The sequence below is a fragment of the Cephus cinctus genome, unplaced genomic scaffold (genome assembly GCF_000341935.2).
Source record: "Cephus cinctus unplaced genomic scaffold, Ccin1 Ccin1_scaffold1310, whole genome shotgun sequence".
NCBI classification, from domain to species: Eukaryota; Metazoa; Arthropoda; class Insecta; order Hymenoptera; family Cephidae; genus Cephus; species Cephus cinctus.
In genome coordinates, this window is record NW_014333737.1 from 4,352 (window position 1) to 19,393 (window position 15,042).

Below are 15,042 nucleotides of genomic sequence, written 5' to 3' on the forward strand. Positions count from 1 at the left end.
TAGAAAAGTAAGGAATAGAGTTATAAAAGCAGAGAAAAAATAAGGACAGTGATAAGTAAGAAAGTAAAGGATGAAGGATTAAGAAATAAATATAGAAAATCAAGAAGGTTGAAAATGAAGGAGAGGGGTGCTTCCAAGAGACCAGTATAGGAGACCGGCTCGAGGAAGAATGAGTGCTTGGAATCCGGGCACTGCCCGAGTGCTCCCACCACTCTCCGACTGCTCCCACTCGCCGCTTGCTCCCGCTCTCCGAGTTCTGCGCGACGAATATGCTTGGCCAGAATTTCCGATTTCTAAATGTTAATATTTTACTTTATTGATTTAATTAATTACTTTATTGTTCCAAACACCTAATTTATTCATATTTCAATCTGAACGTAATTTACTTTCGATATTCTACAATTTCAATTTAATTTTTATCTACTTCGTATATTTTGCGAGATTTTGATTTAGTCTCAATTTTATATTGCGAATAAATTTTGAAAGTAAATCAAGATCCAATAATATTTAGTAAAAATCGAGGTGTTACACAGGTGTCAAGTTGGAACTGCACTTTCTTAAAAATGTTTCGACAATAGTTCTTGAGAGGTTCTAAAGTTCCCGGTCTCGTTCTAAAGGTTGCTTTGGAAACCAGCGGTGAGTAGCGGAGAACCTCTGTCCGCCAAGCTACGCGTTCGTGTTCCCGTTTAGCTCGGCTACGACGGGATTCGTATTGTCGACGGAGGCGATGATCACAATATCCTACTTCCAGACTCGCCGCTATGATTTAACGTGACGATTTTGGTATCGCCGAAAATCGTAGCGTTGTGCATCTCCCTATTTATCTCTGCCTAGGACATGTCAGAAGAAGCTCTGAAGAATTTGAAGAACTGTCATGAAATTATGATTATTACGAATTGAAGTGGAGAGAAGTTTAAGGTGTTTACGAAAATCGTGTCCGCATTTTTTTTTGGTAATGTTTATAATTAAAAAGTGTTATAAACAATCACTGTCTGAGTAATGCAGATTACTGGATAGTAACAACTCCGACGTAGAGAAGAATTAGTTCGATAAACGTGAAGTTAATGTTAAAAAAGAACATGAGTCGTTCTCTTTATATTTTTGCTTTTGGTACTTTACTTAGTGTCTCGTATACCTCAGGCGTTGGTTCTGCCCCAGCAACAAAGTTCATCATCGATGAATTTAGAAATGGCATCTGTCCTTCTTCGTTGCGTTTGTACAACTCAAGCTATATGAGCAACTGTGCAAAGATAGTGTACCCTTCTGAACTATCACATATTTCTGAAAACAATTCCAATACATTTCTGTGCTTAGGGCTTTATGACATAAGTTACAGAATTTGTTATTTTGAGAGCAGGAACCCCAATTTTACTGTCTTACCCAATGATCATGATTTGGATTTGCAAATGAAGAAACTGGTTCAGTCGAGTAATAATCCTTCCCAATTCTGTGAACAACAGGAATCTTGGAAGTATTCACCACTATATAATAAAACACAGCAAGCAGTGTCTATGTTGACTATTGCATTTAAGGATAGTTTTCAGTGTGAGAGAATATGCTTTGATTTTACCAAAAAATTTAATCTGTTATGCGCCATTTGGGTTTGGGCTACGCAATTGCCAGAAATATCAACTTTCGATCAACAGAACAGTATGCTGTACAATAATTTAAATCTTGCATCATCGATTAAGAACAAAAGTAATAAAAATGATCAGACGTCACATGACATGAGTTCGGCTGCAGTGAGCAGTTCTATATCAAAATCAGAAGTCATAAAAAATGGGAAAAATAAACAAAATAAAAAACTACCCTCTGGTAAAGAAAATGATTCTGAGACTTTAGTTAATGATTACGAATCGAAGATTCCATCAAAAGATAATGGTAGGGTACAAGCTTCTACAACCTCATTATCAGGTGCTGTACAAAATCATCAAGATAGTGAGATAGAAATTAAATCATCAAATGTGGATAAAATACATGAAAACTCAAATACAAAATCTGAGTCTCCAAAAGATAATACTAACAAAAAATTTGAGGGGCTGGAAAAATCAGCTGGCTCTACTACCGATGGAAAGAATGTATTTTCATCACAGAAAATGGAGTCTACTGGGGCTAGTATCAATCAATCTGTTACTCTTTTGCAAAATACAGATGATCCAAAGAATTTTCATTCAGAAGATTTAAGTGAAGATCATGCTTATGGTATGTCATGTGCGTTTATTACTACTGTTATTATAATGTTTGTTAGATAAATATGTATATAATTATTTTATATTTTGTAGGCACCACTGAAGATGGTGTTGGTGTGGTGCAAGATCCGAGTAAGTTTGAAACGTCATTGTAAAATCAGTAGCTTAATGAATTATTAAAAAAATTACATGTGATTTTACAATTACAAATTAATATGTGAATCTAATAATTTTAATATTAATCACTAAAATACACTATGATTCTTTTTTAAAGGCACTTCTGGTCCCAGTCTCCCTAAACCATCTAAAATAAAGGACACACTTTTCCTTAATCCCAGCATAAGAACCGAAGATGATTCTCATTTTTTTACATACTTTGTGGTGATAACTTTTTTATGTATTGGTGGATATGTGGGTTATCATAACAAGCAAAAGGTATGTTTCACAAAAGTACTATATTACATCAGCCTAAACAAGATTTATTCTAATACCATTTCACGTCATTATCTACGTTTTTTTAAACAGATTTTGGCTTTTGTCCTTGAAGGACGTCGATCTCGCGGTAGCCGTGGAAGACGAAGACCAAACACTGCAAGTTATCGAAAATTGGATTGTACACTGGAAGAAGCTGTTAACTCGCAATGCAATTCTAATGTCACTCATGTCATATATTGATGTGATACATTGATGACCTGTAAAGCATCATCTATCAGAGTTACTGTATTATAGTGCTGCAGATTTAAAGCATTTCATATTTAAATGCAATACTTTTTCACACAATGAAGTTTCGAATTCTTCATTAATTTCCTCGAGTCCGGATGGCAAAAATAATTTGTTTTTTCGCACAAAATTGTCTTAGCAGACATCATGCATAATAACTTCTTATATAAGCAGTTGTATATCAATGCTTTTTGGCAGTATCGGCATTATACACAAATTAGATTGTTCGCCTCCTTTCGGTAAACAAAATTCCATCGTGGAGCTGTGATGAAATACTTATCGTTGAATGTATATTTGTGAATTAAAAAATTACATTGATTTAATTGTGCTTAGGGTCATCATTATCTTGGTTTTTTACAGAACATAGATCGACGACTATCTTTCATTCTATACTTCAATCAGATTACCAAACGACCTTGATATAACATTAATCAGGTCTCTCTAATTTTGGCTGTATGGCACAGAAGTAATATTAAGTTTCATATCGTATAATAATGTGTATAAATGTTAACTGATGCAACAGCAGCATTGCGGTTATACTGTAGCACGTAGTTCGTCGATTATCAATAACACTTTAAGAGAAAGATAATGTGTGTAAATTATTTGATAACTTTTATGCTAATAAAGTCTAAGTAAAAATTTATCTTTCGTAACAGTTGAACATTAAATTATAACCATTATATCTTATAGTCATTGACAATGATACGATTTCTTTAGCAAAACTTTAAGGAATGTCATTTTAATTAAAATTTAATCGTGCACAACGTTAAGTTTAATGATAAATTGACTTTTCAATCGAATTCAATTCTACGAGCGAATATCAAATCAATTTTCTTCACTGAAAAGAATTGATTGTCATTGTCATAACGAATGCGTAAATCATTGTTACCAGGGTACCTTGACATAGGTAATTGAATTGGTTGTAAAATGTCATTGTGAGTGCAGTCCACAGCGAAAATTAATGAAACAGTGATGCAATTATTAAACCAATTGGCTACGTTTGGTACCAATTCAGAGGTCATATTGCCTCAAGGATATTGCAGACAGAAATATTTTGATGAATTAAAATCACCAACAATTCTCTACAATCCAAATTCATGTCTTCCTTAATGTACATACATACGAAACGGTACCGTGTAAACCATAGAGTTTATTATTTTTGCTCCTATATTCGCATTACAGCCATTATACGACAATGAATTTTCTTCAATTATGCATACAATATATGGCATCCATGGTATTAGTCATGATCCAGTTTATATAATCCGAATTTTTCACATAAACGCCTGGCATACCACGTTTTGCACAACCAATACCCCAGGAGACAATACCTAATATATTTTTCAATTACACAAAAAGAAATAATTATGTTACATAAAGTTAAAGTAGTAAATGTATATGAATAATTATGAAATTTACCTATTGTCTCATATCTTCCATCATATCGTTGATAAAGAAGTGGTCCACCGCTGTCACCCTATATAAAATCATACACAGTGTATACATCGTTAATAAATTCGGTATCTATATCAATTGCAAAATGTAAGACGATATAATACCTGACAGGCGTCAGTATTTTCATTGTAGGCACATATCATAGATTCCGTAATATGATCACCAAAAGAGACGTTCTTACAACTGAGCCAGGGCATCACCTTGAGATTGGCTTTTCTTAAATATCGTGACGCTCCTCCCGTCGTCGTCACACGACCCCATCCTGTTACTTTGACTTTATGTCCTGTGTAATCCGAACCTAGGAACCATGAGCTTTATAATATTTGTTTACTTGGAATATCCCATTACTTGGTTTAAAATAATAGTATATATACCTTTGTATGGCAGACAGGCTGGCCTTATGTTGTCATTATATTTAACAGAATACTTAAGTTTGATCAAGGCAATATCGTTTGTATCATGAAGATAATCACTTTCAAAATTTTTATGAAGGATGATCTTGTCGATTGGTGCTAGTTGACCTTCATTCACATTTTTTATATCATGCACGCCAAGTTTTATCGACAGATCCGAGTGTTTCGTCCTGTGCAAAAAATCATTTGTATTTGAATTTATAATTATAACCAAATACGTCATCTACTTGCTGTACTTACCATTTAACGCAATGACCAGCTGTAAGGATATAACGATCGTTGATTAATGTACCGCCACAATGTAATGATCCTTTATTAAAAATTGCAGCTATCCAGGGAAATACATGCGGTATTGTAATGACTCCTCCGACAATGCGATTAGACACTCCTTCCCCGGATTGGCCACATTCTGTTAGACACAATTTTTTAAAATTAATTCATCTGTTCAACTGGGTTCTTAATGACTTAGAATTTCATCAGCACTGTATTACCACAGCTTGGATTGATTCGTGGCATATAGAAATTTGTCCGACTTCTCACCGCCTGAAATTATAATTTTTATATTAATTATATGCCTAAATAATTTTTTTTTATTTTCAACGAACGTTAACAATAAACAGGATCCCTATTGTGGACAGGATCATCCTAGATTTCATGATGCACTGTCAACCTTTGAATGATCTGGAGCGACTGAGCTCCCTCCTACTTGTGCAATGATCTATATTGATCAGCTATACTGTACGCAGCTGATTGGCGAATATTGTTATAGCTTATCGTTACTTCTCATGGTTTTATCACACCCGACAATTTTGTCGAGGAATATCGATACGACTATTATATTAATAAATCGATCATTATATCGATCTTACGATGTATTGGCAATATCTGGTTTAATCTCGTATATTTTGGCATATTGCAATGTATGTAGATCAATTCAGTTACCCCTATCCAATACCGTGGTAACTATCCTAATATACGAAGTGGAAATTGGATTTCTTAATATATATATAACAATATATAAAACTGCAGGGAATTCTGTCACGAACTGCCTGAGGTAGTAATAAAAAGAGAACTAATATTTTATTTTGATACTTTACGAATAAACGAGACAATGATATCGTAATTTATTAATATTACAAAATTTCTAGAATGGATAGACAATTAGGTATCAATTTTTGAGTATATCCAATCTAGATAATAATCCACGTTGGTATATACCCCAGGCCAACCCTCATCACCGCAACCTATCCCAAAGGATACGATACCTAAAAATATTATTAAACATTAATAGTAATAAAAGTATTATAATTAAAATGGTAAATTCATCTATAAACCTCGAATGGTAAAGCGATTATCACGTTCTTCAAGCAATGGACCCCCGCTGTCACCAGAACAAGAATCGACCCCACCTTCAGGATTACCAGCGCATATATCTCCGGGTAGGTCAAAATTATTGAAGGGTACTTTAAAGTGGCGACACTCCGAATACGAATAGACATTGACTGTTGCCTCCTGAAGTATGCAAACTTTCGTTTTGTTGTCTATGCCAAACTGTCCAAAACCTATGATTGTACCGGAAGCTGGTAGCAGAGCTGAAAGCAGGATTACGTTAAAAGAGGACAACAAAAATATTTTATAACAATAATAAAAAGTGAAAACGACCCGTGGGTCCTTTGTTTCTTAAGTCCCTTCATGGACGTTATCGGTCCAGAAGAAGGATCTTTACGTTTCACCATTTTCGCACAACCTCCAATTAACGGGACTTTTTTCCTAGTTCACCCAACCGGCAGTTTACCCAAAGGGGTCAATTGTGCATAGATTCGTATAGAGATCCAAATAGATATTTCGTTTGATTACCATTTTTTTTTGGAAGACAGACGGTCCTAAAATTGTCAGCTGGATCATTCAAGACCAAGATACCAATGTCGTTTGCCAAAGTTCCTGGATCATAATCCTCGTGGATCACTGCTGATTTTATTGAAAAAACTTTGCGAAATTTATTAATACTTATGTTGCAATTGTCATACGTGCCAAGTGTTATTTTTTCATTTGCATTCTTCGGCACTGCTGTTTCAGCTATACTGTAAAATTGTCAATTGGTTGGGTATTATTATTGTTATTATTTAAATAAAACGTAGTAATACTAATAACAAAGGTATGAATACTTTACTCAGCTATACAATGTGCTGCGGTGAGAATATGATTGGGCGTTATGAGATTACCACCGCAAAAATATTCGTCGGTTCCGTTGTTACTTGAAAATATTTCACCATACCATGGATACTTGTAATAATTGACACTGTGACCACCTTCGATTTTAGGCTCACTTATAATTCCGCAAGTACTGCTTAGATCGTTCGACGAAAAAATATCTATGAGTTTGTTGATACGAATTTTGATATTATCAGTGAGCACGGTAATTGATAATATAATTAAATCACAATACTCACCAAACAGATGTAGCAGACGCGTGACGAAATTTGTAAGGAAATTTAAATTGAGCAAGTTCATATTTCTTATGTATAATGTATGCTATAATGGTTTCGAGACGAACGAGGATTTCGTTATGGATAGAACATTCGTACAAGTGCGACAAGTAATTTATATTGTGTAAGGCATATATAAGTTAAAAAGAGATATTATATTAAAAGACATCATTATTCATTTTAAATAGTCGCTTATGATATAGTAAACAACTTTACAATGACTTCCGGGCGATTATTCCGTCGTTGTTATCGCGTACCTTCAAATTCATACAATATACCTAACTTCTAATTGATTATTATAAAAATTGCAGCGATAACAATTATAGATATAAAGTACAGCACGTTACGCGAGTAACAAGCTTATCAACGCCAACAATACATGGAGTCTCGTGTTGTAATTTTTACCACCCACGTTATCATACGTGCCACGTCTGTATAAAAACCTGGAAATCCCTTATCACCGCATCCAATTCCATTGGAAACGATACCTGAAATAAATTCGATCAATTCCGATTAAATTAATTAGATTACAATATTTGCATTTATTAAATATAAAATAAATATATATACCAATTAATTCGTATCTTCCTTTGTCGTTCAAAATTTGTAACGGACCGCCACTGTCACCCTGTTATTCCCGAAAACCAATATCTAAAGTATTTTTTTAAATTCAAAATACTTCCCAACACATGCTACATACCTGACACGCGTCCTGTCCCCCAGATGAAATTCCAGCACAAAGTAGCGTGGAAACTTTAGTCGGGCAGTCTATAGGGTGGTAAAGTTTTAATTTGACCTTATGCAACGTACAAACTTTTTTCGATATATCATTCTCACCCCAGCCAAGGGCAGAAACTGTTTTACCATTAAATTTTATTGTTGTGGTTGTTCTGGTTACTTCAAGTAAATACAGTCTCGAATATAATTAAAAAATCCACAGGGAAATATATGCGATCATTTATACTTACGTATATTTGGTAGACAAATTGGTCTTATATATTCGTTGAAAGTGACTCGCATATTCAATTTCAATAACATTATATCCGCATAATTTGTTCCTGAATGATAATCTGGATGTGGTATTAATTTTTCTACAGAGAACACTACGGTTTTCAAATCCCCGTTACACCTGTCATGCTCCCCCAATACGACCTTCATTTCATTTTGCCTGAAACTGTCACTTTTGTTCGTACCAGAATTTTGCATTAAAACGATCATCGTTCGTTCACTTTTTTTTACCCGCGTAGAAGGCAGTGGGCTGCCGTTAGGACGTAACGATCGTTTAAGAGGGAGCCACCGCATACCAGGCGCGAACCGTTTCCAATTATTAACGTCATCCATGGATATTCGTTCTCGAAAACTTCGGTTCCGCCGACAATTCGTGTATTTTGAGGCTGGTTGGTATTTCGACGTCCGCATTCTCAACCGGATAACGGATATGGGTTTTAATTCCACGAATTGTTAATAAAAAGTGAGGTCATTTCGCATAAGACTTACCACAGTGTTTATACGCAGGACTTCCATAGGAGAGATCGATGTGATGTTTGAGGTTAATGTTAAATCTTGTGGTACACTTTGCGAGTGGAATATGAAAATAGGCTAGTGTCAAAACTATAATTAATTTCATAACGTTCATTATTTTTAGACTGGACTTGAAAAATAGTGTGTTACGTTACATAGACTTGGTGGTACTAACTAAGGTAAAGTGTTATTTTGGTTTCATTATGGATTTTGGTTTATACTTATTACGTATGTTACCCGCATTTGTGTTTATCGACTTTCTCTAACTGTCATAACGTTTTTCATTGGTATGTTTAAAAGATACATATTGACTGTTGTGTTTATTTAAATACTTTATACAGTATTAGTATAGATAGGTGTTAATTGTATAATAGTATAGAATGTATTATGGAAAATAAATATGATTATTAATATATATGTATATGTATATAATGATCGATTATGGTCATTGGATTTTTTAAATGTTATTTTGTGCAATAACAAGCTTCTTTGGTCTGCTGTAATATCCAGTCAAGATGTGGACCAACTCTTGTGAAAATTGCTGTTCTAGGCGTATCGTCACACTTGTTTACATCGGACAGAATACCTGTAAAAAAACGTATTATTTTTCTATACGATAATCTATAGTTATATGTGTGAAGATATTTTGTTAATCACTTACCGATCAAATCATAAACTCCGGAATAAGATCGGTAGAGAACAGATGAGCCGACGTCGTTCTAAAAATATTTTAATTATGGAATATTTTGATGTTAAGGGTGCAACGTAAAGGTGTATAATATTTCAAAGATCTTATATTTTCATTTTACCTGGCACACTATAGAGTTTCCACCGATAACACCGATGCATCCAGAGTCGTTATGAAAACTGGTAAAATCAATTCCTGACTTGATGCATTCGTTATATCCCAAAATTGGTAATCCGAGTTTCCGAGGACGACAAGTTTTTACATCGGTCATGTCAGGCGTGCGACTTTCAATCCATCCAGCTAGCGTGCCTACTTGACCTAAATAGGTGGAACCTGAAATTCGAAGGGAGTATAGTTAGTCAATATAAAAAATTGCTATTAAGAAGGTAAAAAACAAAAAAAAATATAGTGAATCAGAAAACTGTTTATTTTTGAGAAAGAAAAAAGAAATTGTACCAGGATTAGGAAGGCAGACAGGTGAAATTCTTCGTTCGAATTTAATCGGTCTCGTTAATCGTATTAGCGCTAAATCCTTTGCTCTGGACTCGGGATTAAATTCAGGATGTAAAATTACAGTTTCCGCACTGATGTTCACCGAAGAAATGTCCAGGTTACATCTGTCGTATTCCCCAAGGGAGACTTTTATCTCAGGAGCCGTGGCACTGGGAGAAGATATTTATTGCTGTTAAAAGTGCATTCAGTGACGAGAGGATTGAATTTTAATACAATACCAACCCCACGAGTTGACTGGCCGAAGTTAGCACGTATCGATCATTTATCAAAACGCCACTGACAAGAAGCGTGGATTTGACATGAACATTGGTGAGCCATGGAAATTCATGTGTGTCGGTGAATTCACCCCCGAGAAGACGAGCCCCTCCGCGGTTTGGTCTTCCGCACTCTGAGATAAAGTCAATTTTAAATTTGATAAAGATACTATAAAATTTATTAAAAAAAAAAACCAAAAAAAAATGGCGATACATACGACAGCCACCACACGTGCGAAATCTTCCAAATAATAAATCCAGAACACCTCGTCCATTTCTGACGTCCCTTGTTTCCACCTTTCAATTAGAATATAAAAAATAGATTTTTCTTTAAAAAAAAATCATTCGTCATTTACGTAATTACACTGTTTCAAGTTACCTCGTTGTCCTTTAATTTTTCATCACGCGAAGTTGACGCCCCATTTATCAAAATTATAATGCAGACCAAGTACTTCACGTAGTCTTGAATGTTCATGACGTTGCTTTAACTCGAGCTCAACGGGTGTTCAGTCGCCGGAGGTTCGCTCTTATGTAGCGGGACTTATTAAGTCTTGCGGTATGTTCACTGAGAAGATACCCACTACGTTCCCCACGCTTCGTCTCATCCAGCGACTATCGCATTGGTAATGTTGGTGCAGAGTTCGTGACGGGGAGATCACATTTTGCTTAAGACTCCAAGGCGGTCAGTCGCTGACCTGTACGTATAACATGTCCCGTTAGTTAATCCTGAGATTGTATGTTAAGTGTATGCATAAGATATACAGATTCTCATCTCGATGAATATACCGGTCCAGGACATATGAAAAGTTGGACATTTTTTATTTGAATGAATAGAAATAGACTGGACCCACGTGTGGGAGTATTCGTGATAAAAATGAATTTTGACGATAACGTGAATTTAGCGGAGATAAAAAAATATTTTATAAAAGTTACAAAAAAATACTTCGATACATTGTTTATTAATTTTTATACAATAATTCATTTTAATGATAATAAATAATTGGAATCGTATACACGATAGATATGACTACTGAGTACTCTGAGTATTTTTTTTTATTATGTCGCTAAATTTTTTTTTTAATTTCTTGTAATTTCTCAAAAGTCACAGTGATGAACTTTGAATCCTCTCGTTTGAATCTTATCGAGGAAGATTTACGGGTTCGGTTAATCAGTGAGAAATTTTTTTTTAATTTTCACAAAAGCATCCGTCTCTTGTGTTTTCCAGGATCCAGTCTAAGTATCGGGTAACGCGAGTATAGACTCCAGGATATCCAGGACGTGCACATCCATTTCCCCAGGACACTACCCCAATTAATTCATATCTTTTGTCTAGACGTTCGCTTATCAAAGGACCACCGCTATCGCCCTGAGAATAAAAAAAAAGCAGTTTTATTAATTAATTAATCCAATCACGTGAAATATTATTTTTATTCTAATAATTTCCAATGAATTTAATTACCTGGCAGGAATCTTTCTTTCCATCTGGATATCCTGCGCATAACATGTTATCAGAAATCATACGTGGACTGTAACTGGTATTACGACAATCGGCAAGACTCATCACAGGAACTTCGACTTCTTGTAGCAAACAGGAAGGTTTCCCATCCTCGTGTAAGGTTCCCCAACCGGATGCAATAGCGTGAGTCCCGACGTAAGCGTTATCTAGTGATAATAAAGTACCCGTATGTTACATATGAGCAGAAAGCGACGTAATAATTTCAGCAATAATTGACAACGCAACTGGCTCCGCGTTCCAGTTTGATTTCAGTAAAAGTTCATGAGGATGAGAAGTGTAAAAAAATGTTATCATTCGGTATGGATGAATATTATGATTATAATATTTATGAAAATTTTCGGCTACGATGATCGCGAAATGATTAAGTGCAAATTATTGGTTTCAGATCATTTTAAAATAATAAGATGGATTTGATCACTCGTGAAAGGGTTACAACCCTCATTTCTTGGTGGAGGAGTGATTTATCAAGCTGTCACTTCTGCCCAGAGAATTGCGCCTGAGAGCATGAGGCCCGTATGAGCATTAAATAAAAATCAGCCGATAGGTACAATCTGTCTCATGTTGAAAGATACAGTAAATAAGTGAGTTTGTGAGTTTGCTCAATAGAAGTAAAATTGTAGATTGATAAGAATTGTAGTTGAATAAAAAAAAGGGTGTTTTGATTGAAAAAATGTCAATAAAAGAAAAGTCAGTTAACTTACCTCGTATCGTGGGAAGACATACTGGCCGTATGGTATCGGTAAGAGGTACTCTTTCATTGAGCCGTAAAATGGCGATGTCATTGTCAAAATTGAGAAAACTGAAATCACCCGTAAAAGCCCTGACAACGTATCGCGTCTCGGGATTGATTTTCTCATCGCATCTGTCGTGCTCGCCGAAAGTGACTTTGATCATGAACCACATGAACCTGAAAAAGAAACTAGAGAATTTGATAGGGCTTTCTTAGGGTGATCGTCTGGGTCTAGGGAATTCTAGGGATAAATATTAAACTAGCTTTAACACCATTTGGACTTACTATTCTAATCAGGTAGTTATGTAACAAGGATATTAAAGTCAATAAAGTCTCACCCTTTAACGCAATGAGCTGCCGTCAGTACATAACGATCGTTTATTAAGGTTCCTCCACAATAAAATTTATTCAAATATGAAAGTCTAGCCATCCATGGAAATTCATTCATATGAGTCGTTTGACCACCGACTATTCGACTCTCTTCGTTTCTGAGACCACAGCCTGAAATTGAAGATTAATAAACGAGACGTCTTCGTTAACACCTTCCTCCTTGTCACTATGAAAAATCTGAACAGTCAGTTCCTAAGACTAATTAACTAGTCAACGAGACCATTAATTGGAGCATGAATGGACAGTCAGCCTCGCGCTCGTGGATTATCAACCATATTTAATTATTTGGAAAAAAAAATCATAACCAAAAAATCGACGGATCGGTACTTACTACAGTAACATTGCACAGGAGGTTCGTTAGCTTCCGGTGGTTTGTTACCAAAAAATCCAAAAAAGTTTTTTCCCTGGCCAAAAACTCTTTTATCCTATAGACAAAAGACAACATTGATCACCGTACTATATACCAATCTTCCCAGCACTCAAGACTTATCAGCGACTCACCTCTGTCTGATAAGCTTCACTGGTAACGATCACTGACAATCCAGTCAGGACGATCCACAGATTCAAAGCAGTCATTATAGAAATCGCAAGCAAAACTGTTAAATGCAATATCCAGTGATACTTAACTTCTCTAATCGAAGCCAATCCGACATCATCGGTCGTCGCTCTAACCACTTGCGTACTTGTAGACGTCGAACACGATTGGCACCGACGTCTAGAGGAGACTGAGACCAGCCAAGAGGTGTTTGCTATTCCAGAAGGGAAGGAGGGCGCACTCGAACTGGCCGACTAGTGGACAGTACCTGACCAGTTCACGTTCACGTTCACGTTCACGTTCACGGACACGGCAGTCACTACTGTCAGTGACCTGGCAGGCCATGAATGTTCCCGATCTCCCACACGGAATTTCCACGTTGTCAAGATTCGCGACAAGGGCACCTTCGGAAATGCACTCATGCACGGGACACACCCTAAGAAGAACCAGATGCGTTATGCTAATTTTACGAGCCACAGGAACCGGCAGAGCACGATGAATGCGAATTTATGCATACCGAGAGAAATGGCGAAGCTGAAGAAGTTGGCGTCGATGCGTCACAGGGTACCGTTTCTGAATGCGTTTCACTGATAAACGTATCACCGAGTACACTTGAGATATTTAAGTCACCAAAAATTCACCATTATTGATTCATATAGTTTTTTTTTTTTTTTTTTTTTTTTTTTCCAAAAAAAAAAAAATACTTTTTTTTGGCAAAGACCATCGCCTAACCTATAAGCGGATTAGCTTTGCCTAAATTCGCCAGGAAGGCTCGTAGTGAAATTTGTAAAAAAAAATTTTCACAAATAAAACCCAAGTACCGAACTTACCGTAAAACTATTTTGTTCATACATTATTTCTTGTTTTCTCATAATCTAATATGGTTACCCATTCCCGAGGGTGTTGAGTATTGCTCGTAACTGTAATAGGGGAGTCGAATCGAGTAAGGGTGTCTTGAGAAGGTTGGTTCCTGTAAGCCTTGGGAATCACCTAAAGTAATAGGCTGTGTTCACATGAGAGCGACGATTGAGATATATTGTGCGAGCGTTGGCCATAAAAGCTATTGTGAGAATTTCAAAAGTGGAGTGGATCACTGTACTACTTTTTTTTTTACAAGAATGAATATTTTAATTCAGCCTTAGCATTCGCCAAGCAAAGCCAATGGTCGATCGTTTTTCAATGTTATCGAAAGATTAATCAGTTTCAATTACAGGATCCACATTATTTTCAAATATCTTGTAACCTTACGTATTATGCTAGTTGAAATATTTGTATGGTCAAATTTTCGAACACTTTAAAGATTCGTACTGTGATATACTAGCCGTTAGTAAAGTAATGATGCTAGCGGTACAATAAGTGCACTTTCATTCTGTACTACCAACAACATTGCTTGTGGTAAGTAGTACAGTATGCTACATGATACATTGATGTTGCTATTGGTTTGACAATGAACCGTTATGGGATCGCATTATTCTATGGGCGTTTGACCGCTATCGATTTATCTACAGGTTCGAAATGTACAGCCACTTTTGAAATGCTTTTCGGACCGTACTGTAGTACAGTAGGATGTCTTAACAATTTAAGGTTCATTAGACATTTTATCAACAGACCTGCCTTATAGAAAGACAGATA

At 35.8% G+C, this 15,042-nt stretch overlaps 6 protein-coding genes across 10 annotated transcripts; 1 reads left to right on the forward strand and 5 right to left on the reverse strand.

The window, feature by feature from the left end:
* The first annotated feature begins 786 nt into the window (after nucleotides 1–786).
* On the forward strand, nucleotides 787–3,552 carry LOC107272888 (trans-Golgi network integral membrane protein 2). 3 transcript variants are annotated; one of them, XM_015750517.2, is made up of 5 exons: nucleotides 787–1,941; nucleotides 2,026–2,211; nucleotides 2,283–2,321; nucleotides 2,464–2,624; nucleotides 2,715–3,552. In XM_015750517.2, exons 1-5 carry the CDS (start codon nucleotides 1,065–1,067, stop codon nucleotides 2,862–2,864), a joined length of 1,413 nt encoding a protein of 470 aa, XP_015606003.1. In that variant the 5' UTR covers nucleotides 787–1,064; the 3' UTR covers nucleotides 2,865–3,552. The 3 variants fall into 3 exon arrangements, with proteins under 3 accessions (XP_015606003.1, XP_015606001.1, XP_015606002.1); XM_015750515.2 differs by having other exon boundaries at nucleotides 790–2,211; XM_015750516.2 differs by having other exon boundaries at nucleotides 794–2,202.
* Nucleotides 3,553–4,038: 486 nt separating this feature from the next.
* On the reverse strand, nucleotides 4,039–7,370 carry LOC107272870 (transmembrane protease serine 9). The gene is made up of 12 exons (XM_015750473.2): nucleotides 7,228–7,370; nucleotides 6,948–7,149; nucleotides 6,635–6,858; nucleotides 6,112–6,369; nucleotides 5,942–6,042; nucleotides 5,383–5,439; nucleotides 5,269–5,320; nucleotides 5,018–5,186; nucleotides 4,739–4,947; nucleotides 4,469–4,662; nucleotides 4,329–4,386; nucleotides 4,039–4,240 (listed from the first exon to the last, which is right to left on the reverse strand). The coding sequence occupies exons 1-12, from the start codon at nucleotides 7,286–7,288 to the stop codon at nucleotides 4,116–4,118; spliced, it is 1,710 nt and encodes a 569-aa protein (XP_015605959.1). The 5' UTR covers nucleotides 7,289–7,370; the 3' UTR covers nucleotides 4,039–4,115.
* A 108-nt stretch (nucleotides 7,371–7,478) lies between these two features.
* On the reverse strand, nucleotides 7,479–8,939 carry LOC107272892 (clotting factor B). Of its 2 annotated transcripts, none has more exons than XM_015750524.2 (6): nucleotides 8,761–8,939; nucleotides 8,503–8,683; nucleotides 8,232–8,437; nucleotides 7,964–8,031; nucleotides 7,834–7,891; nucleotides 7,479–7,751 (listed from the first exon to the last, which is right to left on the reverse strand). In XM_015750524.2, exons 1-6 carry the CDS (start codon nucleotides 8,897–8,899, stop codon nucleotides 7,627–7,629), a joined length of 777 nt encoding a protein of 258 aa, XP_015606010.1. In that variant the 5' UTR covers nucleotides 8,900–8,939; the 3' UTR covers nucleotides 7,479–7,626. The 2 variants fall into 2 exon arrangements, with proteins under 2 accessions (XP_015606010.1, XP_015606009.1); XM_015750523.2 differs by having other exon boundaries at nucleotides 7,964–8,160.
* Nucleotides 8,940–9,076: 137 nt separating this feature from the next.
* Nucleotides 9,077–11,039, reverse strand: LOC107272890 (phenoloxidase-activating factor 3). Its single transcript, XM_015750520.2, has 7 exons — nucleotides 10,619–11,039; nucleotides 10,458–10,536; nucleotides 10,208–10,373; nucleotides 9,929–10,134; nucleotides 9,594–9,805; nucleotides 9,446–9,503; nucleotides 9,077–9,370 (listed from the first exon to the last, which is right to left on the reverse strand). The coding sequence occupies exons 1-7, from the start codon at nucleotides 10,712–10,714 to the stop codon at nucleotides 9,249–9,251; spliced, it is 939 nt and encodes a 312-aa protein (XP_015606006.1). The 5' UTR covers nucleotides 10,715–11,039; the 3' UTR covers nucleotides 9,077–9,248.
* A 140-nt stretch (nucleotides 11,040–11,179) lies between these two features.
* Nucleotides 11,180–13,612, reverse strand: LOC107272891 (trypsin-1). Of its 2 annotated transcripts, none has more exons than XM_015750521.2 (6): nucleotides 13,377–13,612; nucleotides 13,207–13,300; nucleotides 12,824–12,986; nucleotides 12,457–12,674; nucleotides 11,699–11,901; nucleotides 11,180–11,605 (listed from the first exon to the last, which is right to left on the reverse strand). In XM_015750521.2, exons 1-6 carry the CDS (start codon nucleotides 13,449–13,451, stop codon nucleotides 11,426–11,428), a joined length of 933 nt encoding a protein of 310 aa, XP_015606007.1. In that variant the 5' UTR covers nucleotides 13,452–13,612; the 3' UTR covers nucleotides 11,180–11,425. The 2 variants fall into 2 exon arrangements, with proteins under 2 accessions (XP_015606007.1, XP_015606008.1); XM_015750522.2 differs by having other exon boundaries at nucleotides 12,457–12,662; nucleotides 13,377–13,609.
* On the reverse strand, nucleotides 13,561–14,302 carry LOC112495123. The gene is made up of 3 exons (XM_025090184.1): nucleotides 14,299–14,302; nucleotides 13,928–14,021; nucleotides 13,561–13,846 (listed from the first exon to the last, which is right to left on the reverse strand). Exons 1-3 carry the CDS (start codon nucleotides 14,300–14,302, stop codon nucleotides 13,591–13,593), a joined length of 354 nt encoding a protein of 117 aa, XP_024945952.1. The 3' UTR covers nucleotides 13,561–13,590.
* Between the last annotated feature and the right edge of the window lie 740 nt (nucleotides 14,303–15,042).